At 45.7% G+C, this 24,348-nt stretch overlaps 1 protein-coding gene across 1 annotated transcript; it reads left to right on the plus strand.

The window, feature by feature from the left end:
• Positions 1–1,099: 1,099 nt before the first annotated feature.
• tecta (tectorin alpha) lies at positions 1,100–24,148 on the plus strand. Its single transcript, XM_061249369.1, has 23 exons — positions 1,100–1,160; positions 1,545–1,684; positions 1,916–2,203; positions 2,890–3,027; positions 3,248–3,413; positions 4,034–4,446; positions 5,094–5,664; positions 6,104–6,723; positions 6,976–7,546; positions 8,444–9,099; positions 9,554–10,226; positions 10,900–11,099; positions 11,430–11,810; positions 12,607–12,893; positions 13,372–13,652; positions 15,253–15,363; positions 15,897–16,099; positions 16,424–16,587; positions 17,052–17,300; positions 18,031–18,193; positions 18,807–18,888; positions 19,921–20,040; positions 22,707–24,148. Exons 1-23 carry the CDS (start codon positions 1,100–1,102, stop codon positions 22,808–22,810), a joined length of 6,642 nt encoding a protein of 2,213 aa, XP_061105353.1. The 3' UTR covers positions 22,811–24,148.
• The last annotated feature ends 200 nt before the right edge of the window (positions 24,149–24,348 follow it).

Raw genomic sequence — 24,348 nt, forward strand, 5'->3', positions numbered from 1 at the left:
GGCACGCAAACAAACGGGGAACTGAACTCTCCGTCTGCCCTGAAGCCTCATTCAAGGAGACACGGAGACGTGGAGCGAGCCAGTGGTACTGGCAAGGCGCGGGCCACACTGTGATCCACTCACACGGGACTTTTGTAGAAAGCGATCCCGCCGCATTGTTCCCCGGCGGATAATGGGGCCTTTTCAAGGCTCGGCTAACGGCCCCAGTGATAAGAAAGGGAAAGCCCACGGGAGGCTTGGGAGACTGCTCTTTAAGGAGGGAAGTTAATGTACCGTCGGACCGCTCTCCGCTTTCTCCCACTTCTTTGTTTTGTGACGTCGCTTGTGCACGCTCACGCTACCTCGTTTGCAGAGGACCATCAAGAGCACTCGTTGAACCACCCCTGGACCTTCTGCCAGATATCTCCACTAAATGTGACAGGACGTGACTGGCAATACATACCCAAGTGTAGCTCTAAAATAGGAGCATGCATAAAAATATCCGAACATGAATGAAAGAAGATTGAATCCACCTAAATATACATGTTACAATTAAGTCAGGAACTGATAAGTGTCTTTTAAGCTGAACCTTGTCCCTGGGAAAAAATAATCCAACTAATTTCAAAGTATTTAGCTGATATTTGGCCAGTAGCACTTTAGATTGAGGTGCAGCTACAAATGCATAATAAATAATGAATTACATTTCACATGCTTTGTTGATGGTTTGTTCTCATTAATAAATATTATTAAAGTTACGTTAATACATTCAGGACCTTTATAAAAAATGTTGGGGTGACTAGAAGAAATTCCTAGAATAGAAACTCCATGCTACTAAGTGGTTACAATATGAACATTTGCTACAAGAGTATATATAACACTGTATTGCATATAAGCTTGTGTATGATGAACTGGAAATCCTGACTGGTTCATCATACTTACTTATATGCATTAATGTTGGCCGGAAGATGCACAATTTAGTATTCATTACTCACTAATGTAAGTAGTAATTACAATGTATTATTCAGTTATTAATGTAAAACATAAATGATTGCAACAAAATGTGTCATTACCATTTGATTTTTTTCAATTTGTCAATTCTTCCTTTCTTTGGATAATTAGGATGGTCAAACCAAGTACTCCTCTTGTTCTCATCCACCTCATCTGCATCCTGGCTCTCAGAGGTGAGCTGGCTTACCTGGTACATGACACATGCTCCTTTTCTGTTCTGTTCAATAAAGGGCAGGGCCTGTCTATTCTTAAGAACCGCTGTGAAATCCCTGTCAAAGGAAATCACAAGTACTATATTAGAAACTCATTGGAAACCATTCAAACAGAACTGGAAAAGTATACAATACAGACATGAGAAACTGCACCACCTTACAGTCATCAAAAAGATGACTATTTCTTTCTGTCCGTGTTAAACACGATCACCAGTCATTTAGTCATCAGGTTAAAACGTCACCAGCTAAAATGTATCAGATTACTTATCTATTTGACTGATCTGTAATCATGACCAACATTTTACCAAGTAACAATAAGCCTCTATCTGTCTTCTCTCGCAACAGCTCTTTCTCAGGATATCCTGTACCCCTTTGGGCAGGCCTATAGGGACTCCGAGACCCCCAAAATGGACGATGGCAGTTCCACAGAGCTGTTTCTACTCATACCCTTCATCTACTTTAATGTTCCTCATCGCTCCATTTATGTAAGTAGCTATTCCTGTGTTCTCATGACAAACGAGTAACTACCTAATGGCATTTTTTTCTGCTCTAAAATGTCTTTAGCTGCTCTAAAACTTTTCAGTAAATAATCAATATTATAGTATTTTGTATGTTCACACTACTTCACAGTGGACATTATATGGGGACATTCAAAACCTGAAATACCTAATTTAGCCAATTTTAAAACTATTGCTTTCTTTGTTTTGCCATGACAGATCAACAACAACGGCGTAATATCCTTCAATGTGCAAGTCAGCCAATTCACTCCTGAGGCCTTTCCCCTGACGGACAGCCGCTCCTTCATAGCGCCATTCTGGGCTGATGTGCACAATGGTATCCGCGGCGATGTGTATTACCGCGAGAGCACAGAGCCCGACATCCTGGAGAGGGCATCTCAAGACGTCCGGAAGCACTTCAAGAACATGCCCTCCTTCAGGGCCACCTGGTCATTCATTGCCACCTGGCACCAGGTCACTTTTTATGGTGGGAGCCAGACCACTCCGGTAAACAAGAAAAGCACCCATTTTGTTTATCTTTGGAAAAGGTCTCAGAACTCTTAAAATGAGATGGTGTAGGCATGTGAGCCATCTGACCAATGTCTGAAATGTTCAGCAGTGCTTGAAGTGGGGAACGGACTGTTGCGTCCATGAGATTCTCTGAAATGCCAACAGGGAGAGTTCACCTAAGGCCCCCTACCCGATCCATGCTTGCAATCCTGACCTGGTCCAGGATTGCAATCTCCATCCCCATCATGTGATTGTCTGGTTTTCATTATGAAAGAATAAGACTCACACACTTGATTTACTGTTCCAAAATGGAAGTTTTAATCCAACAAGTGTTGACGTTTTTTAGGCCATACCAGAACAATGTTCTGATGAAGGCTTGGTATGGTATGGCCAAAACACTCCTGGATTAAAACCTTACATTTGGAACATTATATGAAGTGTACACTATTCTTTTATAGTTTCTTCTTTTTGACTCTGCACCATGAACAATTGTGTTGGTGTGAATGTGTTTGTACAAACATGGATTTTATTCACTTCTCACCATAGTTCTTGCTCTTATTTTTTCCCCACTTCAAGCACTGATTAGAATACACTTTAATGCCTATTATTCCCGTTTGCATTTTGCATGACGTTTAAGCGTAGTTAAACCGATGAAATGTCTCCAATATCTCGCCCCTGCACAGGTGAATACCTTCCAGTGCGTACTCATTTCTGATGGTGTCTTATTCTTTGCCATGTTTAACTACGGAGAAATAACATGGAGCACTGGAACGGCCAGTGGGGGGGACCCCCTGACTGGATTGGGTGGCACCACAGCACAGGTAACGGGATGGAATATTCCACAATATTCCAAGAAAAATATGTAGTTTATATTTTCCCCTGGACAGTAGTATTTTGTTGTCGTGAGGATCAGTTAGGCTATTTGTCTTACAATTAATTATTAAAACTGATTAAGAATTGATTTAAGTGTTTCTATGTGTTTCTAAATTCAGCTTTCTACCTCCTCTCGCCTTCATCATTCCTCTCCCCTCTCCTCTCCAGTCAGGTTTCAATGGTGGTGACATCAGCCATTTCTTTAATCTTCCGGGGTCACGCTCAAATGACGTCGTCAACATCGAGCTGACCACCAATGTCAACATGCCGGGGCGCTGGATCTTTCGCATTGACACAGATCAGATAGACCCAGCAAACGGCTGTAGCTTCAATGGTAAAAAACATCTTATCATTGCAATGAATGTGAGCCATCCTCCTGTTATTCATACATTGAAAATAGTTTTGATGGTGTGGTATTATAGAAGCCTGGATTTTCTCTCAGAGAAGTGCATTCTTCTTTTCATCATATGGACAAAAGCAACTTTGAAATAATCAATGTCCATCTGTCAAAGTTTCTGCTCCTTTACCACAACCATTATTGTTTTCTGCATTTCTTGCCACATTGCCACTTCGGTGTTAGCACAACCATAAAATCAGAATCTGTGACCCCCACTGGCATAGAGCATAAAGCCGCAATGAATATACACACATTTGTATGAGGTGCCGTGTTCAGCTGTGGTTTGATTTTGGCCGTGTTTGCCTGGAAGTAATTCAAGAATATACTTCCAGGACAGAAACATACATACAAAAACAATAACATAAAAAAGTCAAGGCTAAAGCTATAGCTTCATACAATAAATTTGAATTATGACACATAAAAGCTTATTTAAAAAGGAAAGTTTTGAGTGCAGCCTAAAAAGTGTAAATTGAGGGGAGGCTGCCCAGCAGAGCACACTTTCTCCTGTTCTCCATTTGTCCTGTCATAATCTAACCTAAATTTGTCTTCCACCACAGGGCGCTTTTACCGGCGTGGGGAGGTCTTCTGGCTGTCGGATCAGTGCTCCCAGCGGTGCCGCTGCCTGGATTTGGGGAACGAGGTGATCTGCCAGGAGGCGCTGTGTGGCCAGTTGGAGACCTGCGAGCAGCTGGAGGGGGCGTACCACTGCCAGCCCACGAGGACCAGCACCTGCGTGGTGTTTGGCGACCCGCACTATCACACCTTCGACGGCTTCCTGTACCACTTCCAGGGCACCTGCTCCTACCTGCTGGCGCGGCCCTGCTGGGAGGTGCCGGGACTGCCCGCCTTTAGCGTGGAGGCCAAGAACGAAAACCGCGGGGTGCCGTCCGTCTCCTGGCTGCGTGACATCACCGTGGAGGTGTACGGCCACCGAGTCACCTTACCAAAGGGAACTCTGGGCACTGTGCAGGTGAGGCACCTGCATCTCACACAGTAAAAGGTCAGAACTGAAATATGCTGTAGGGTCCTTCAGTGTAAAAGGAACAGATTCAAGCACTCCTTTATCCCCTCAAACTGTTTAACAACATTAAGTGGGACGGTATTCATTATAACGTCTAATGAATGGGGCTTGATGAAAGCATTTGAAGGACAGTTCAGGGAGATCATGTTTAAATATCTGTTGCAGGTGATATGTAGTGCATTTATACAGTAGCATTTCCAAGACACAATTTTCCATTGAGAACACATTTCACCTAAGGAATAAAAAAGAAAATCTTGAGTCTTGATGCTTAAAATGCTCAGTGTTAACTGTAACATAGTTTATGTGAGTCCAAGGTGGACCAAATTAAAACATACTCTATCAGCGTGTATTTCATACTGGATATTGTATTGTGCATAGGTCATGCACCTGTTGTTGGACAAAAAACTCCCCACCAAAGCACTCACCAAAGCACTGCCAGTTCTTTTGGTAGCTGTTTTGTTCACTGAGCACACATTTTTCAGTTGTTCAGCTAACACTTACAAACTTTTTTTGCAAGCAGCAAAAAGTTTCAATTTGTTTGCTTCTGAATGTTAGAAGGCTTTCACCTTGTTGAACACACGTCCGATCTCTTGCAGGTAGACGGTTTGATGAAGACGTTGCCAGTGCAGCTGCAGCTAGGAGCTGTGCGCGTGTACCAATCAGGTGTAGCGGTAGCCCTGGAGGCGGACTTTGGGCTGCTGGTGACATACGACGGGCAGCACTACGCCTCCATCTCGCTGCCGAGTTCCTTCTTCAACAACACCTGCGGCCTCTGCGGTAACTACAACGACGACCCCGCCGATGACCCCGTCCTGCCCGACGGCTCCCTGGCGGAGACGGTGGTGGAGCTGGGCGGCGGTTGGCATGTGGAGGACGCGGACTGGCGCTGCACGGACGGCTGCGCCCACAACTGCAGCCTCTGCGACCCCGCCATCGAATCTTTCTACTTCCGGCCCGACTACTGCGGCATAATCAACAAGACGGACGGGCCATTCAGGGACTGCCGCAGCGTGGTGGACCCCACCGCCTTCGTCTACAGCTGCGTCTACGACATGTGCAGCAATCGAGACAACATCACCACACTCTGTCAGGCCATACAGGCCTACGCCCTGGCCTGCCAGGCCCTGGGGGTCACCATCCGCTCCTGGAGGTCACGCTCCTTCTGTGGTGAGTCTTATGAATGGGGCAATAACACAAGCACACATCATTATGAGAAGAGGCCTTTCAGCCAATCTTAATTTTCCTAAAGTCTAGAGTGGGGGTAGTCGACCCTGGTCCTGGAGTGCCAGTGACATTTCCGTTTTTTGTTCCATCTGTGCAAGAACAAGAGTCGGATAATTTCAATTATTATTCCAGGTATGTAGATATAATTACGGGTTTGGATGGAGCAAAAACCAGGACAATCTCTGGCACTCGAGGGGCTGGGTTGCCTGAGAGAGCACTCAGCACTGTATCAAGCCTAGACTTTAGCACCCCCATTATATGTTGAAAATTTTGATGCAGGATTTTTATTTATGTATCAAACTAAACGAAATAGAGATGCAAGGTATTTTAAGACGGATGTAAAACGGCTAATCTTACCATTCTCGTCCTAACACGACGTCAGCTCTGACGTGCCCGGAGTTCAGCAGGTACCAAGTGTGCACCAGCAGCTGCCCGGCATCGTGCTCAGACCTGACCTCTCACCTCTACTGCGTCCACCCGTGCACCGAGGGGTGCCAGTGTGACGAGGGCTACGTCCTGAGCGGCAACCGCTGCGTCCGCCGGGAGGACTGCGGCTGCGAGCGGGACGGGCTCTACTACCCCCAAAACGAGTCCTTCTGGGCGGGGTCGCCCGGGGAGTGCTCCCAGCGCTGCCACTGCGGCCCCGAGGGCGAGATCTCCTGCTTTGACGACTCGTGCGGGGACGGGGAGGTGTGCGCGGCCGAGCTGGGCTGGCTGGGCTGCTACCCCCGCAGGGAGAGCACCTGCGTCCTGTCCCAGAGCCAGGTGCTGTCCACCTTCGACGGGACCTCCCTCTCCTTCCCCGACGAGAACTCCTACTTCCTGGTGAAGTCCTGCGGGATGGGGGTGGGGTCTGGGGCGGCGGCCCGAAACCTCTCCACCCTGGAGGTGAAGATCGGCCGCAAGCTGATGAACAAAGGCCCAGGCTGGGTGCGGCCCGTGGTGGCCAGGGTGGGGGCCCTGGAGGTGCAGCTGGGAGGCTCAGATTTTAACGTGGTCAAGGTTAGTGCCTTCTACCTGCTTAGAAAAGCACCAAGGCAAAAAACAATCATCCATAGCAAATAGAATGCTTTATTAATGCATTTATAACAGCAGTGAGAATGGAAAACATTTATTCATATTCAGTATCATTGTTGATGATTAATCAAACACAAATAAATAGTACACAAATTAATCTATACATTTATGAATATTTTCCTGTACATTAACAATATAGTGATATAGTTATTATAATATATGTTCATGTCACCGCAGCTAAACTCAGAGCCCATCCAGCTGCCGTACGTACACCCCCTGGAGACCCTGCTGGTGTACCGCGCCCCCGGAAACGCCACGGTGGTGGAGTGGACCGGCCTGGTGAGGGTGCAGTACGCACGGCACGGCCTGCTCAACGTCACCATCTCCACGCGCTACTACAACGCCACCTGCGGCCTGTGCGGCTATCCCAACGGCAACGGCTCCGACGACCTGCGCCTGCCCAACGGCCGGCAGGCCGAGAACGCCGAGCTCTTCGCCGAGGGCTGGCGCGCCATCGCCGACGACCTGACCTGCAATGGGGACTGCGACGACCTGTACCGCGTGTGCGTGGACCTGCGCCTCTACCAGAGCCCCTGGCTCTGCGGGAACATCAACGAGCCCAGCAACAGCTCCTTCCTGGCCTGCCACGACGCTGTCAGCCCCTCCCCCTTCTTCCGCAACTGCCTGTACAACATGTGCGTGCGCGAGGGCAACCGCTCCGCCCTCTGCTCCTCCCTGCAGGCCTACGCGTCCGCCTGCCAGGACGCCCAGATCAACCTGGGTGCCTGGAGAAGTGCCACCAGCTGCCGTACGTGCCCTTCCGTGCGCTCAAGGGTCTACTTAAACACCAACTCATAGAGAAATTCACGTCATAATTAATTATCGCAATGTATTATATTTATTAGGAGTTCCTTATTATTTACCAATTTGTTGTGAATGTATGAAATTCACAGCCTGTAGCGTAGTGGTTAAGGTATATGACTGGGACCCACAAGGTCGGTGGTTTGATCCCCAGTGTAGCCACAATAAGATCCGTACAGCCCTTGACCATGAACAAGGGCCCTTAACCCTGAATTGCTCCAGGGGGAGGATTGTCTCCTGCTTAGTCTAATCAACTGTATGTCGCTTTGGATAAGCCAAATGACATGTAATGTAGTTAACTTCATGTAGAAATATTCAATGAGATTTCAATCAGATGAGCAGAAAAGATACTGTCAGACGAGAAAACAATCTACATTCTCACAAATTGAGAGTGGATGTTGTGGAAATAGGACTGAACTACAAGCATGATAGGTTGATGCAAATTGGGATTTAGCTTCCAAATATGGGAAACAATTCAGGTTTTTTTCAATGCATAATGTAGTTACTTTACTAATAGTTTATTTATTATGCACTTATAAACTGCACAGCACGCCATCTCCACGCGTTACTACAACGCGTTTGCACTGCAGTTCATAAGTTCTAAATTGTTCAAAATTGTTATTCAGGCATGGATGAGCAGCATTAAGTACATGCTCAGCCATTTTTCTTTTGATTAGTTTATACCTCCTGCAAAGCTACTTCAACCTAGGTGTTTGGTTTTTTGTAACACAATCAGTTTTGTTTTCGTCAGTAAGAGTGAATGATAAACAGAACAGCAGCTCATGAAAGGGTAACGCCTTGCTTGCCAGTCAGGCTCTCATTTCCCCCCGTCTGTTCTCTGCAGCCCTGCCCTGCCCTGAGAACAGCCATTTTGAAGAGTGCACCAGCGCCTGCCCGATAACCTGCACCGACCTGGAGCCAGAGAGGCCCTGCCCGCTCCCCTGCTCCGAGGGCTGCCAGTGCGAGGACGGCTACGCCCTGAAGGAGGGCCTGTGCGTCCCCAAGAGCGACTGCGGCTGCCAGCACCGGGGCCGGCACATGGCCACCAACGAGACCTTCTGGATGGACTGGGAGTGCCAGGAGCGCTGCTTCTGCAACGGCTCCGACAACCGCGTCTACTGCCACATCGCCCCCTGTGGCACGCAGGAGTACTGCACGGAGAACAGCGGGCTGTACTTCTGCCAGCCCCGCACCGAGGCGGTGTGCAGCGCGGCGGGATACGGCCACTTCCTGCCCTTCGGGGGGATGCCCTTTGAGCTCCAGAGCAGCTGCTCCCTTCGGCTGCTGACCACCAACTGCGGGAGGGAGGGGTACGGAGAGGGGGCCGGCGGAGGGCTAGAAGAAGAGGACTCGGATGGGGGTGAAGTCTTCCCGCATTTCGTGCTGTCGGCGAGGAACGAGGACCGCGACACGGGACAAGCCATCTGGGTCAAGGGGTTCGTCCTGGAGGTGTACGATTACGAGATCGAGGTCTCTCGCAGTTACAAACACACTATTACGGTAAGCCAGTCAAAAGCAATTCCAATATTCCAAGCCTTTTTCTGCAACACATGCCATTATTGGAATGAGCTTGCAGGCTGAAAGCATAATTGCTCATAATGCAGTCTGGTTCAGCCAACACCTTCAGTATTTATTACAGGTTTACTGTAATAAATTGCACTGACTACACTACATCTAACAGTTTATTCTGGAACACATTTGCCACTTACTTACGGCACTATATCCTCCATCTCCCTCCTGCATCTATAATGATAATTATACTTATTTTGTAGCCTTATGAACTGACTATTACTACTATGTACTAAGGGCGTGGCATCATCTCTGCTTACTGCATAAAAAAATCACTGAATTGAGAGAGACTGGCATACTCAAATACTTGAGTGTATACATAGCTCATACAGCAGGTAAAGGGTGTTGCTGTGACTGAAGCTGAACTCCTTTTTCCTCTCCACAGGTGAACAAGGAGCGCCTGTACCTTCCTCTCAAGCTGGGCCCTGGGAGAATCAACATATTCATGTTGGGGCTGCAGCTCGTTCTGGAGACAGACTTTGGGCTGAAGGTGGCCTTTGACTGGAACACCCTGTTGCTGCTGACCATCCCGCGCAGCCTCCAGAACGCCACCTGTGGGCTGTGCCAGGGACTGCCCCCCGCTCCCCCGCTCTTCACCCCCACCGACTGGGGCATGGCCTGGGCGGAGAGGGACAACTTCTGCCAGGTGGGCTGCGGGGACACCTGCCCCCGCTGCGGCCTCGTGGAGCGGGGGCTGGCCGCTGACAGCGACCTGGTGACGGAGAACGGCAACGGCAACGGCAACGGAAACAACAATGGCAACGGCAATGGCAACAACAACGAAAACCCAGGCAGCAGGTTTCACCTGGGAGAAGGCCTGTATGGTTACGTGGAGCCCGAAGCGGTCAAGTTGTGCGGGCTGATCGTTGACCGTAGAGGGGTGTTCTCCCGTTGCCATAGCAAAGTGCCTCCTGCCTACTTCTACCAGAGCTGTCTGCAGGACACCTGTATGGACCAGGGAGCTCAGGAAACCATCTGCAACTGGCTGCAGATCTATGCCAGCGCCTGCCAAACTCAAGGCATCCCTGTGGTTGGGTGGAGACAGGCTACCCCTTGTGGTTAGTTATTCTTCCGTCTTATTGTTTTACTTATTACTTACATTTTTTATCCAAGTGAGGCCCCTTGAAAAAAAATCTAGTTTTCATGGGAGTCCTGGCCAAGAGGTTGTAGCACACAGCATAGCATGGAACCCAGTGAAGAACATGCATTTCTTCTTCAAAATACTGTTTATCAAACCCAGTTTTAACAAACCCCTTTTTCTTATGCCTGTTGTTTACCCACCTCAGAACTGATTCTGATTTGTTTCATTTTGCTGCACATTGGGGCCTAAGAAAGTGACAGTGTTTCCTTTTCCAAATTTTGTTGCAGTATGTTCCAATTTGTTTCTCAAACTTTTCTCATAGATGATGCACATCTAGTGTGGCTGTCGTTGTGCGAGAAAAACATGCCAGAAATACCTTTATTAAATGACAGATATAGCTCTTGTGCCAAATTTTTTGTTGAGTTTCAGCCAACACATTCCTTACACCTCTTGTCAACCACTCAAAATTATTCAGATTAAAGTCATTGTAACACAAGTGAGGCTAAGTGACAGACTCATTCCAAATTTATAGATTCTCAAGACATTCCCGGAGTTACAACCAAAATGTATCAACAAAGATACAAATTTCGCCATCATTCGGGATCCTGACAGATTAAATGACTGGCACGTGTTTCCTGTTTGGTGCCTAGTGCTGACGTGCCCACTGAACAGCCACTATGCCAGCTGCATGACGGCGTGCCAGCCCCAGTGTGCCCCGGCACGCGGGCAGCGTGACTGTAACCTTTACTGTGTGGAGGGCTGCCAGTGCGACCAGGGCTACGTCATCAACGGCAAGAGCTGCATTCTTAACCAGAACTGCGGCTGCTACACTGAGAGCAAGTACTACGAGGTGAGGCTCTCCTCCCCTCTCTACTCTCTCTCCTCCCCTCTCTACTCTCTCTCCATCACTCTCTACTCTCTATCACTCTCTACTCTCTCTCCCTCACTCTCAACCACTCTCTACTCTCTCTCCACCACTCTCTACTCTCTCACTCTGTACTCTCTCCCTCACTCTCCACCTCTCTACTCTCTCCCCCCTCACTCTCCCTCTCTACTCTCTGCCCTCTCACTCTCAATCACTCTGTACTCTCTCTTCACTCTCTCTACTCTCTCTCCCCCCCTCACTCTCCCTCACTCTCTCTCCATCACTCTCTCTCTCCGTGCGTTCCCTCCCTCCCAGCCCAAGCAGCTGTTCTGGAACAGCGACTGCACCAAGCGCTGCCAGTGCATCGGGCGGAACCTGATCCAGTGCGACCCGCGCCGCTGCAAGTCGGACGACGAGTGCGCCCTGCGGCACGGCGTCCGGGGCTGCTTCGCCCGCCGCAGCCAGCACTGCGTGGCCTCAGGCGGGGGCGTCTTCCGCACCTTCGACGGGGCCTCCCTGCGCCTCCCCGCCTCCTGCTCCTTCGTCCTCTCCACCATCTGCCACAAGCTGCCCGAGCTCTCCTTCCAGCTCATCGCCAACTTCGACAAGTGGAGCACGCCCAACCTCACCACCATCTCCCACGCCTACCTCTACATCAACGAGGAGAACATCCTCATCTCCGGCAGCACTGTCAAGGTCTGTGGGTAGGACGCTTCTTTTTTTATGCCAGGTTGGGAACTATCGTGGCACAAGGCTTTCCCTCCTTCGACCTTCCTCCCTTTAATGATGGAGCTCATTCCATGATTAAGCCATGCTTATCACTAGGCCTGGGGTAGATTTAAAGACAAATTAAGAAATTTAAATCTTCCTAAACAATGTAAAACAGGTATTCAGTTGCGATTTTAAAATGATTTTTGTATCCTGAAAGCAACAAAATTATTATTCAGCTCACTTTTGGAGGATTTGGTACTGGTTATTTGGAGACCATGTTTCTTGTGTCATCCACATTTTATCAATGTAGAATGGACAGGCCATGTCAGACCTTCACTGACAAAGCCTACTTTCCTGTTTAAAATTTTTTAAAGCATTAAGCGTTCACCTTGACTCAATGAACACTTTCAATACAAGTGACTACACAAGGTCATTAAAAGTAGACAATCTATAGTTTGATCGAGAGGAGCTGCATGTACTTACAAATGGATTATGGGTATCATTAAGGCAGATATAATTATACCTTATACCTACCTGCCCTAATCAGATTTCTATGGCAAATCACTGATCATGTAATCATGATAAAGTTCATGCTATTGTTAACGATTGCAGTTGATGTGTGAGTGTGTTTGCTTGCACATGTGCGTATGATACGTGTTTGTGAATGCGTGAGGGCGTGTGTGTGTGTTTGTTCCCGTTCTGCATTTACATGGCTGCGTATGCTCGCGCATTTGTTCCTTGCTTGTGTATGTGTGTTCATGAGCACGCGTGTGCCGATCAGGTGAACGGCACGCCTGTGTCCGTGCCCTTCGTCACGGGCCTGATGACCAGGGTCTCCACGGCGGAAGGCTTTCTGGTCATCGACACGGTACAGGACATCCAGGTGCGCTACAACCGCTTCAACACCCTGACCATCTCCATGGGGCCGCGGCTCCAGAACAAGGTCTGCGGCCTGTGCGGCAACTTCAATGGAGACCCCACCGACGACTACATCACCTCACGGGGCAAACCGGCGCTCAGTGCCCTGGAGCTGGCTCAGAGCTGGAAGACCAACGGCATGCAGAACAGGTGAGGTATAATTAAGCACAACCGTGGAGTGGTGGAAAACCCCTGTAGCCACGGCTGTATAAATGATACAGCACAGCCTCGAGTGCAGTATTGCTTTTAAAAAATGGTTACAAACAGTCTTTCTGCAATAGCTCACTGCTTCGGATTTACAATCACTTTAGAACAAGGTCTCAGCCATGGTTGAAACTCAGATGGTTGAAATAACACATTTTATAATATATGTTAACAGAATACATTGAATATACCATGTTATTAGTCCCATGTTATTAGTCCCATTTTGAATGGTCCGTAGTACTGAGATATTTACTGTGCTTGATGTTGTTTACCTGTTGCTGTAAACAGTTTTCCTATTAAGACAGTAAAGTATAAAGTAGGAAACCAATTAAGAAACTCTCTTTCAAAGACTGCATTGTGTAAAGAAATAAAATGAATAAATGAATGCGCTTTTCTCACGTCTGCGTGTTTTGCGGCTCTCCAGCTGTGACGAGACCCAGTACGTGGCTCTGGCGCAGTCCTGCGACAACACGGCAGTGTCGGAGTTGCAGGGCGAGGACGGCTGCCAGAAGCTCACCCAGATGAAGGGCTTCTTCCAGCCCTGCCACGGCCTGCTGGACCCGGGGCCCTTCTACCAGTCCTGCTACCTGGACGGCTGCTATAACCACCGCAAGGCCCAGGTGTGCGGCTCCTTGGCCGCCTACGCCGAGGCCTGCCGCTCCTTCGGGACGCTCACCACCAAGTGGATCGCTCAGGAGAACTGCTGTAAGGGGACAGCGCCGCCTGTTGGGTAGGAGGTAGAAGCAGGGACGGGCAGCATTTCAAGTGCATGCATTGCAAATGTGTACTTGCATGCATGTATTTCAGTATGCAGTACTGGTTCCTTCATAGATGTGGTTTCTATATCTGTGCCTTGTGCAATGAAACTTAGCTCTCCACCATTTTGAATGTAGGTCATAGATGGTTTATTGGATCTAGTTGTTTAGTAATTTTTGCATTGAAATGGAATTTGTAAAATACACATGTAACAACCTGTCCAATTAGCCTTTTTGATACATTCTAATTCCTGCTGAGATGGTAGCTTGGCTACTATACAGAAAGCAACTATGCCCTGGAGTAAAATCCTGCTACCATCTGTTTTAAAACATATGAAGAATACTTTAGGAACCCGTTCAGAAAAGAATGGGCGCACAATACAATTACGTTACAGGTGACTAACTTAGCAAAAGAAAACTATTCGCAAATGGCCATTAAACATTGAATGAACCTGTTGGCGCGCTTCGTTGTTGGAGGACTACGGTTGGTGTAGCATACCGGCAACTTCTTTGGAATGGATATTTCGTAGTTTTGGAAAAGTTTGGAGTCCATCCCACATGCATACCTATTTTCTCTCCTGTACTCAAGCACAGTCCGTCCTGACGAAAATGGTAGACATTCAACCGCACTGACCGTTTCACAAAACCTTCCCATATTCTTTAGAAAACCGCTTTAACTTCAATAATTTTACGAGTTCAGCAATGACCCAAATAACTTGCCAAGCTGTTTGAGAACAATACAAATTAATATTTGACTCGATTCTTTGTCTCCCCGTAAAAAGTAAACAGGATTCTCACGTCCTCAAAATTCCAGACGTTTCATCTGCGAACTTCCGCACTGTAGCGCATCCATCGAGATATGCATCACCACTGTGGCTTGACCGAAACTTCAGTTTTAAAACAACTGAAATGTTCAACCAATCACCAAAAGGTAAAATAATAATAAAAAGAAAAAAACGGCCTGATCGCCAACAATTAGCCAATTACAGTACAGAAAACAAACATGACCAGTTGGGTATCAAAAGTTCAGTGGAAAAGAAAAAAGATAGATTTAACCCCTTGTTCTCTGTACGACTTTTAATCATATTTTAAGTAGGTTACATACATTTTATATACTATATGTTTGCCTATCCCTGGGGAGATTGTGGGAGATAATTGAAAATGTTAACAACCAATTGATAATTATAATATTAATAGCTATCTAATTAATTATTATTTACTAATATAAATAGACTCATTACTTGTTACAAATGGTCAGAATGTTATATTTGTTATGTTATATAATAGAGGCATCGACTCTTCTTGCGTGTATTTATGTCTAAGCTTGACACATTGCTATTCTCTAGTTTGTAGGTATATGATGACCTTCGGCTAAATGGCCCGTTCCTAAAATTTCATGTTCTTGGGGTAAATGGGTGTGTGCATATTTATATGTAGTGATTGACTTCAGTGTTGGAAGTGGCGCGTTAAAAAAGCAGGCTTTCTGTGCTTGTTTCTGTGCATGTTGCTTGTATGGCGTCAGCTAATGTTGTGTGTGGAACTGTCTTTAGCAGAATGGATCTATGACCCCTGTGTGGGAGAAATCTGCAGTAACAACACCTGTGAACAGGATAACGGAGGAGACCTGTGTGGGTGCCCAGAGCTCCCGAGCAGTGACAGTGGTGAGGCCAAGGGGAGAGCCTTCCTCCCAAGCTTGTATTTACTTATATTATTTAATTATTGTTGTCTGCATTAACCAATGTGAATAGGGAATTCAAGGGATTTTGTAGGCAATTGGATATTGGGGATTTTTTCTTCTTTTTTTCTTTGACCAGGTTTGACCCTTTTTTGTGGGAATTGGGATGCTGTGATTAACAACTCTTTAAAAAGTATAATGGGGCCTTTAGTGAGCAGTCAGGACTTTGACTTAAGACTGTCCCCATCACTGTGCCAGTGCACTGGATTCCTGTTCTAGCCCGGAGTCTCGTTCAGGGATCTTAAACTCCAGTATTGGAGGGCTATAGTATATGCAGGTTTTTGTCATTTCATTCTTTCAGCAGCAAATGTAGGCTGTTTATTTAGGAAACAAGGCCCTGGACTCAGTAACTTTGAAAGGCAATTAGCATTTGACATTAAAGTAGTTAAGTGTTGAAACTCCTTGCGGACCGGGTTTTGAGATCTCTGCTCTAGCCAGGTGCTTTTCTCTACACACTAGGGGAAGATGACATCATCCAAGCAGAGGTGACGTGTAAGCATGCTCAGATGGAGGTCTCCATCTCCAAGTGCAAGCTCTTCCAGCTGGGGTTTGAGAGGGAGGATGTACACATCAACGACCAGCACTGCCCCGGTATCGAAGGCGAAGACTTCATCTCCTTCCAGATCAACAACACCAAGGGCCACTGTGGCTCCATCGTACAGGTAAGAACCCTGCCCCTTTATACATCTCTTTCCATCCCTCTTCACCTCAGCTGATGTGTGTGGGTCTTCTGGTGCAAAATGGTTTCACCCAGACGGTGGCTACACTTTTTAGTGGAGGTTGAGGTGAGTCTTCTTTCACCTTAAAGCACATTGATATTCTGAAACGTGCATCATTATTATTATGATTATTATGATTTCTACCCATAGAAATGTGCCCATCTAGCCTCAAACCATTTACCAGCTGCATTGTTAGCCTGGTGTTTTAACGTGGCCTCATGCTCTTGATGCAAATGTTACTGACTCTTATGCCCGTTTCTCCCACAGTCCAATGGCACTCACATTATGTACAAGAACACTGTGTGGATTGAGAGTGTGAACAACACCGGAAACGTCATCACCCGAGACAAAACCATCAATGTGGAGTTCTCCTGTGCCTACGAGCTGGACATCAAAATCTCCCTCGACACCGTGCTCAAGCCCATGCTGAGGTAAGATTTCTTTTTGGCTTCCCTTCCTCTGAATCCCTCCGTATTCTGCCTGGGCTTTTTTAGCACCTGCCGGTTGGCCCTTGCTTTGTGGTTTAGGCTGCTGCAGGATGAATCCAGAGAGTCTCTCTCAATGCCCTTGCTTCCAGAAGGCTGGAGAAGAGCTAATAATCCCCAGCTCTTGGTTAAAATTGTCGGTTTTGAGCTCACATATTGTCTCTTTTGAATTTGTTCTGGCTCCCTTAAAAATGTGTCACATTTTGAAAGCCATTTGTGGAGGCCACACTTTTCATCCTGTCCTCAAAAAGATGTAATTCAAGCAGCATCTTCAAATGTACCAAGGCCTGTGTATGTTCAGTGGTTCAGAGACAGAAGATCAATTAAACTAAAACCCCCTTGGTGGGCTGCAGTGAGCTGTTCCTGTTCCAGGCTAATGTCCCTGATCTTCCCTTGATTCCTCCCTCCAGCGTGATCAACCTAACTCTGCCTACTCAGGAGGGTAATTTCATCACTAAGATGGCCCTGTACAAGAATGCCTCGTACCGCCACCCGTACCGCGAGGGTGAGGTGGTGTTGAGCACCCGGGACGTCTTGTTCGTGGGCGTTTTTGTGGAGGGCGCCGACAAACACCAGCTCATCCTCATTGTGAACATGTGCTGGGCCACCCCGTCCCGCTACAGCAGCGACCGGCTGCGTTACATCATCATCGAGAAAGGGTAGCAGTCTGCCAACACACACACACGCACGCACGCACGCACACACTCACACACACACACACACACACACACACACACACACACACACACACACACACACTCACACACACACACACACACATACACACAGACACACACAGACACACACGCACACGCACACACTCACACACACACACACACACACACACACACTCACACACACACACACACAGACACGCATGCAAGTTTCTTTTTTTGCTATTTTGTATTGCTAGCTTTTTGTACAAATCACAAGGTATTTTCCCAATACAATTGGTCAGCTTTGGGAATAGAAAATATCTACAAGGCATTATCTGTGTTTTTCTGAATAGGGTATTTGGGTTTAAATACACCCCTACTAAAGTAAATACTATCTATGAGAGACATGAACAGTAGAACTCCAAACAGAAAAAAATACTAATGCACCTTGGCAATGGAAATGCATATTGCAATAGGTACAAAATATGTAACAATATACACATGTTGATAATTATGTTGTGCAGATGTAGAAATTACTTCAATCATAGCAGTAACTGATCGATCATTTTCAATATGAAGTGGCCTCCATTTGATGGACTGTATTTTACACACATATTTACTTAAAATGTTGCATTTCAATACAGTTAGAGCTTCTTTTCATCTCTAAGATGTTCGTTAAGACGAAAACAGATTTTCAGTTAGGTGTGAGCCCGGATGTGTGCGTTTGCTCCAGGTGTCCCAACATCAAAGACAGCACCATCGCCATGGCAGAGAACGGGGTGTCGCTCACCTGTCGTTTCCATGTCACCGTCTTCAAATTCATCGGGGACTACGACGAGGTGCACCTGCACTGCGATGTTTCGCTCTGCGATTCTGAGACCGACGCCTGCAAAGTGGTAAGATGACCTCAGTCATCTGGCCTGCGCTTTCATTGGCCTGTAATCCAACTTCGCTGAATGGGTGCCATTTACATAGACAGCAGTTGAGAAAACACAGATGCGAATGAATAATTGATCTAATAGAAACAAAAATCATTGTTTACCTCACGGCAAAAGCCAAAGCCATCTCCCAAAATAATACAGTAAAATTATGCATACAGTTTGACTCATGGTGGAACTGTAATATCATGCTATGAGCTAAACACTGTACAGGTTTGAGGTTTTAATGTTGCCTGACCCCTTGGTGTTCTAAAATTAGGTCTTTCCAATGTGCCAGCAAGTCTGGTTCAAAGGAAAACAGTTTGCAGCTCAATGGTAAATATCTCAGGGCTGAAAGAAAACAATTTCAAGGGTAGAGAACAGCAAGTCACTTCCCCAGGGACAACGCTAAATCCACAGTTTACAGTTTACAATTTCCATGGTTACGATCTCGCTTTCACAGACTAAAGCCTACATTATCCAGTTCGAACTGAGAAATATATTTTTGCAGAGATGGGTTATTCCCTTCAGATTTTATGAGTGTCTGACACTGTGTGTGTGTGTGTGTGTGTGTGTGTGTGTGTTTCTTCAGAATTGCCCTCACAGGAGGATGTACACAGACTACAGCCAGCATAAGGAGCAGATACTCACAGTGGGACCAATCAGACGCAGAGGTCAGTATGGAGAATCTGTCGTAACCAAAACAGGGTCTGGATGCCCTTGCAACATAACCCACATCCAATGGCAGGTGACCAAAGTATCATTCACGGGTGACAGTTCCTTTTATTATATAAATGTGCAGGAACATTATTTTAAGGTGGCACTGTGGCTCAGTTGTTTGAGCACAGATGCACCCACAAGGCAACTACAAGCCAGCAGTAGAAAGTCGAGGGGTCAGAAAGTAAAAGTCCTGCTATCTGTTTCTTCCACCTATGAACTCAGCCAGCTGGTTTCGCTAATTAGTTTTACGTCCTGGCTGAAGAACTGCGCTAATTAACAAATCCAGGATTTTGGAACAAAATACTAGGGTGGACATTCTAAGATCCAGTCAGTGTTTCATAAGAAACATGTAATAAAATGGAACAAACTAGGAGTGTGCTGTCTGCATCTGTATCTGTTCAACAAAACAAAATGATCTGTCCAGTATCTGAATTCAGATAGAAAATGGTTGTTTCCACTGTGGTACTTTAAAGGTACCAAACCCCGTGATTTAACACTGACATATCATTAATATGCTGCACCACTTCCTGTCTGGGAAAGTGGGTAGAATGCTCCCAGTCCAATAACTTGATTAATGCACAGGGGAGAGAGGACGCTGGGTAAAAAGGCAGGGTTCAGCCTCCGAGATACGGCAGAGCCATCTGCTTTCCAACGAAATGTAATTAGCATTCGCCGACAGCCACTCGAAGGCTGGTAGAAACACTGCCGTCAAGGACAGCCATTTCAAAGGAACATTACTCAAGGCTCACACACAACCCCAGCAAGGGTGCACACTCGTGCACATTGAATTTTGCAAGGCTGTAGACGATGGGCCCCATTCAAGACCTGTGGAGTAAGCAGGTGTTATTCACATATCTAGTCTGATAAAGACGCAGCATCATGAAAGCATTAGCATTAGCTACGCTAACCACATCCGTATGAGACTCCCAGATAGGAATCATCCGGAGTTGGTGGCCCTAGGTCTCACGGTGGTTTTCCCCCTGCAGAGGCGGACTGGTGTGAGGAGAACAACGGCGGCTGTGAGCAGATTTGCACGAGCCAGGTGATCGGGGCGGTGTGCAGCTGCGTCACAGGGACCCTCCAGAGAGACGGGAAAACCTGCCTGGGTGAGCCCCCCCTATGGACCCCCCCACATCTGTGACAGGGGCCCCTCTCATCTTCTTCCGCACACTCACACACACACACATACACACTCTCTCTCTCACACACACACACACACACACACACACACACACACACACACAGTAAATCAAATAGTGATACCACACTTTTAATATTGAATTTACACCACTGACGTAGGCATGGGTAGGGCAGGGTGAAATAGTATCCATTTATCTCAGCTGAACCACCAAACCCAATTGTGAATTGACTGAAAATGGGATAGCTAATTGCCTAGGAGTCAAAGGGCAGTAGTAGAGCAGACATGCATTCAAAAAGCTGAATGTTAACTAATGTTAGCAAATATAAACTTTTTCCTGTCTGCAACCAACTGTTACATTTCAAAGGAACATAGCCCTGAGTGTTCTCCTTCTTGAACAAACATAAGTGCTGCGAAATAATTTTATTTTCTGTGAGCTCTGGAAGGAGTAGCCTTCGGTTTGAGCTCCTTTCCAGCGAGTGTCCTTGTTCAGTATAAAAAAGCACAGGTGAAGGCAGGATCAATATAAACAATACAAACTGAGCATGCTGCTTGTGAGGTACATCAATCACAAGCCAGTGAAACTCAAGCGCCCACATAATGTACTCTATGGAAACGCTCCAGGAGGACAGCTGCCGAGGAGTGTGGGGGACTCCCAGGCTGGGGTTATACTGGGACGTTAGCACTGATCTGCCATCTTGGCTCAGATCGCATGAGGATGACTTGTGAAAGCTGGTTTCATAGAAATTACAGTGGCTTCAGAAAGCCCCCATCAACACTTTAATGTGTTGTAGATTTCATTTTAAATGGATAAAATTTTTGCCCATTAACCTATACTCAATAACCCATTATGAGAAACAAGTTTTTAGAATATTTAGCAAATGTATTAAAAATTAAAAACTCTCTTTTCTCATTTCTCACCTCTAATTTACTTAATTATTCAGACCCTTTTGTGGTCCAAATTGTGGTCAGGTGAATCCTTTAATTATCCTTGAGATGTGTCTAGAACTTGATTGATCCACCTGTGATTAATTGAATTGATTAAACATAGTTTAAAAATGCACGCACCTGTGTATATAAGGTCCCAGGACAGGACAAAAACCAAGCCATGAAGTCCAAGGAACTCTCTGTAGAACTCCTCGATAAAATTGTGACAAGGCATAGATCAAGGGAAGGGTATAAACCATTTCTAAAGCTTAAGCTTTGAGTGTTCCCAGGAGCACAGTGGCCTCAATATTTGTGAAATGGAAGAAGTTTGGGGCTCTTCCTAGAGAGTAACCGAACAAGAAGGGCCTTGGTCAAGAACCCAACGGTCACTCTAACAGAGCTCCGGAGGCAGAAAGGCATATGACAGCACGCTTGGAGCATATGACAGCATGCTTGGAACCAAATGGGCCAAACTCCAAGCACCATGTCTGGCAAACATCAGGAACTGTTTATCACCTGGCTAATACCATCCCTACGGTGAAACATGGTGGTGGCAGCATCATGCTATGGGGTGCTTCTCAGTGGCAGGGACAGGGAGACTGGTCAGAATTGAATGCAGCCAAACACAGAGAGGTCCTTAAAGAAAACCTGCTCCAGAGTGCACGCTCAGACTTAAACCCCATAGAACATCTGTGCATCTGTGGAGAGACCTGAAGATGGCAGTTCACAGACGCTTCCCATCCAATCTGACAGAGCTTCAGAGGATCTGCCAGGAATAATGGGATAAACTTCCCAAATCCAGGAGTGCAAAGCTTGTACAAACTTACCCAATTGCTGCCAAAAGGGCTTCTTCAAAGTACGAAATTACGGGTTGGAAAACTGAGAGATTTGAGTTCTGGATTTGTAATAAATTTCAAATTTCTAAAAGTATCTTTTCACTTTATCATTATGGGCTATTGAGTATAGATTGATGGGCAGAAATGGCACTTAAAATTATTTCTGCAACACAATAAAGTGTGCAAAAAGTGAAGGAGTCTGAATACTTTCTGAAGCCACTGTATGACTTAAATCATGAAACAACCTTTTCAAAAGTACTTCAAAAGTACTGGAATCAGCTGACAGCTACTGTAGAAGAGATTCATTAAAAACAAATTTCAAAGCTTTACCAATGTCAGATTTAAAACTTTCAGTTGTGGACGAATGATAGTTATGATGATAATGATTTCACTGCTTTAAACTCAACAAACTCATTTAAAAAAATAGTAGTTGTACTTTTTAATGAGGCTGTTATACTGGAAAACATTTTCTGTAGACTTTTTGTTCACACAGTGTTTCATTGATGTTCTTTATGGTAACTCTATGTATTATTAACATTATGCTGGAATTATTTAATTTTGAGTGATCAGCATTAATGTGTCATGTCCCTAGATCGCTTCAGTATTCGTCAATAATAGTGCAGTTGCAACAATTGCAAAAAATGTAATTACGAATTACTAACCAGGCCACTGGAGCCAAAAAAACAAATTTGTACTCATCATCATTAAAATGTCACGTACCTTGCTCAAGGATACCCCAAGGAATCCCGAAACCGTTCCCTAACTGTGTGCAGTGCACTCAGTATGCACTTTCACATGCCATTGCTTGACATTTCTTTGCAAAGATGCTGAAGTAATAGTGTATATTTTTGTGGCCTTTCTTTCCTCAAAGCTACCAGCTCCAGCAACAGTGATCCTCGACCCTTGGTCCTCCTCCTGGTCTTCAGTGCTGTAGCAGGCAGGTTCCTGGTCCACATACCGAACGGCTCCTCCTAGCCCAGGCCGAACCAGGAGAGAGGGGGAATATGGGCGAAAGAGAGTGAGAGAGAGTGAGAGAGCGAGAGCACATGAGAGGAGACAGGCTGGGAAGTAGAGCACACCTACCAGAAGACAGCAGAACCTACATTTCCTTCACAGCTATGCCACAAAATAAAAATAATTGACACAGGGGATCCCAGCGGAGCACTGAGTAACATTGTCACTCTTTCACAGGAATAACCAAAAAATTATGCATGCCAGTACTCATAAAACCTAGAGATGTAAAAATGACAATACTGTATGTTAAATGCACTAGACCAAGAATATGTTTCTGAGGAAAAATAGGGGGCATAGTTTGTCTTATTTGGGGTACCTACAGTACGCTGCTTTTTTGGTGGGCTTTGGTGATAAATTCCAGTTGCCAGCCCAAGTATTTATCATTAAAGAAAACAAATATTTGCTCACTGACCAGAAGGTCGTACATCCGTGGCTGGTTTAAAAAGAAATGCCACGGTTACTCTGATTCAGTATATCATGTTGCAGGTACGTTGACACAAAATTAGTGTCACAGGACTTTTTTATTAACTACAGGCAAGTGGAAATTAAATCATCAATCATCATACACTTTAGCATCAGGCTCATAGCAAGACGTTAATGGGAAACTGTGAGCGGCTGTAAATATCATCCCCATTTCACAGTAACCTAGCAGAGCCACGTATGAGCCAGGCAGCCTTAATATGTGCAGGATGAAGTGAATTAAAAAAGTCACAAATAACTATTTTGTAAATGTAAATTTACCTTTTAGAAAATTGAATTTGCTGATGGGTGATGATGATGGTGATAATGAATAAACTCAGAGCTACTGAAGTGTCATGTACTTCACTTCAGAATAAACAAAAAATGTATCACAATTAAGTTAGTCTTCACACTCAAGAAGTGCCTAAAAAAGTACAATACCACTGAAGCAATACCCTATAGGTACATACAATTGTACCCCTAGCCAGCAATATATAATCAATTTGTACCTTTTTTGCTTGGAAAAAGTACTCATTTGTAGCCAAAGAGAACATTACTGTACTTTCAAGGTACATTTGGGAAAATTGATTCTCAAAGAACAGAAATGTACCTCCACTGTCACTTTATTTCTGATAGTGCACAGTGCCCTACACTCGGTTGAAACCATGAGCACAGTGATGGTTCTCAGATTTTACATTGTCTAGAGAGGTCTTTCTCTGCAAATGGATGGTTCACCACTTCCTAACTGAGTAACTGTGACTCATAGCACAGTTTGACTACTCCTTCAAGAAGGGAACTCATCACTTGTCCTCTATGTACAAATGTACAGGCAAAGTTTGTTGATATACTGGGACCGGAAATTATCGGTGTCCCATATATGATGAATTTTACTGAATTTTGTTTTTTTTAAAGGGATGTGTAAAAAAAAAAAAAAAAAAAGTTTGCAAAGCTGTTATCAGTTACATTTTATTGTTTTAGGAGTGGAGCAACCACTACATTTTAGAGAGGCAGAATGCAGGATTTTTTTCCAAAAATAAAAC

This window comes from Conger conger, chromosome 7 (genome assembly GCF_963514075.1).
Source record: "Conger conger chromosome 7, fConCon1.1, whole genome shotgun sequence".
NCBI lineage: Eukaryota > Metazoa > Chordata > Actinopteri > Anguilliformes > Congridae > Conger > Conger conger.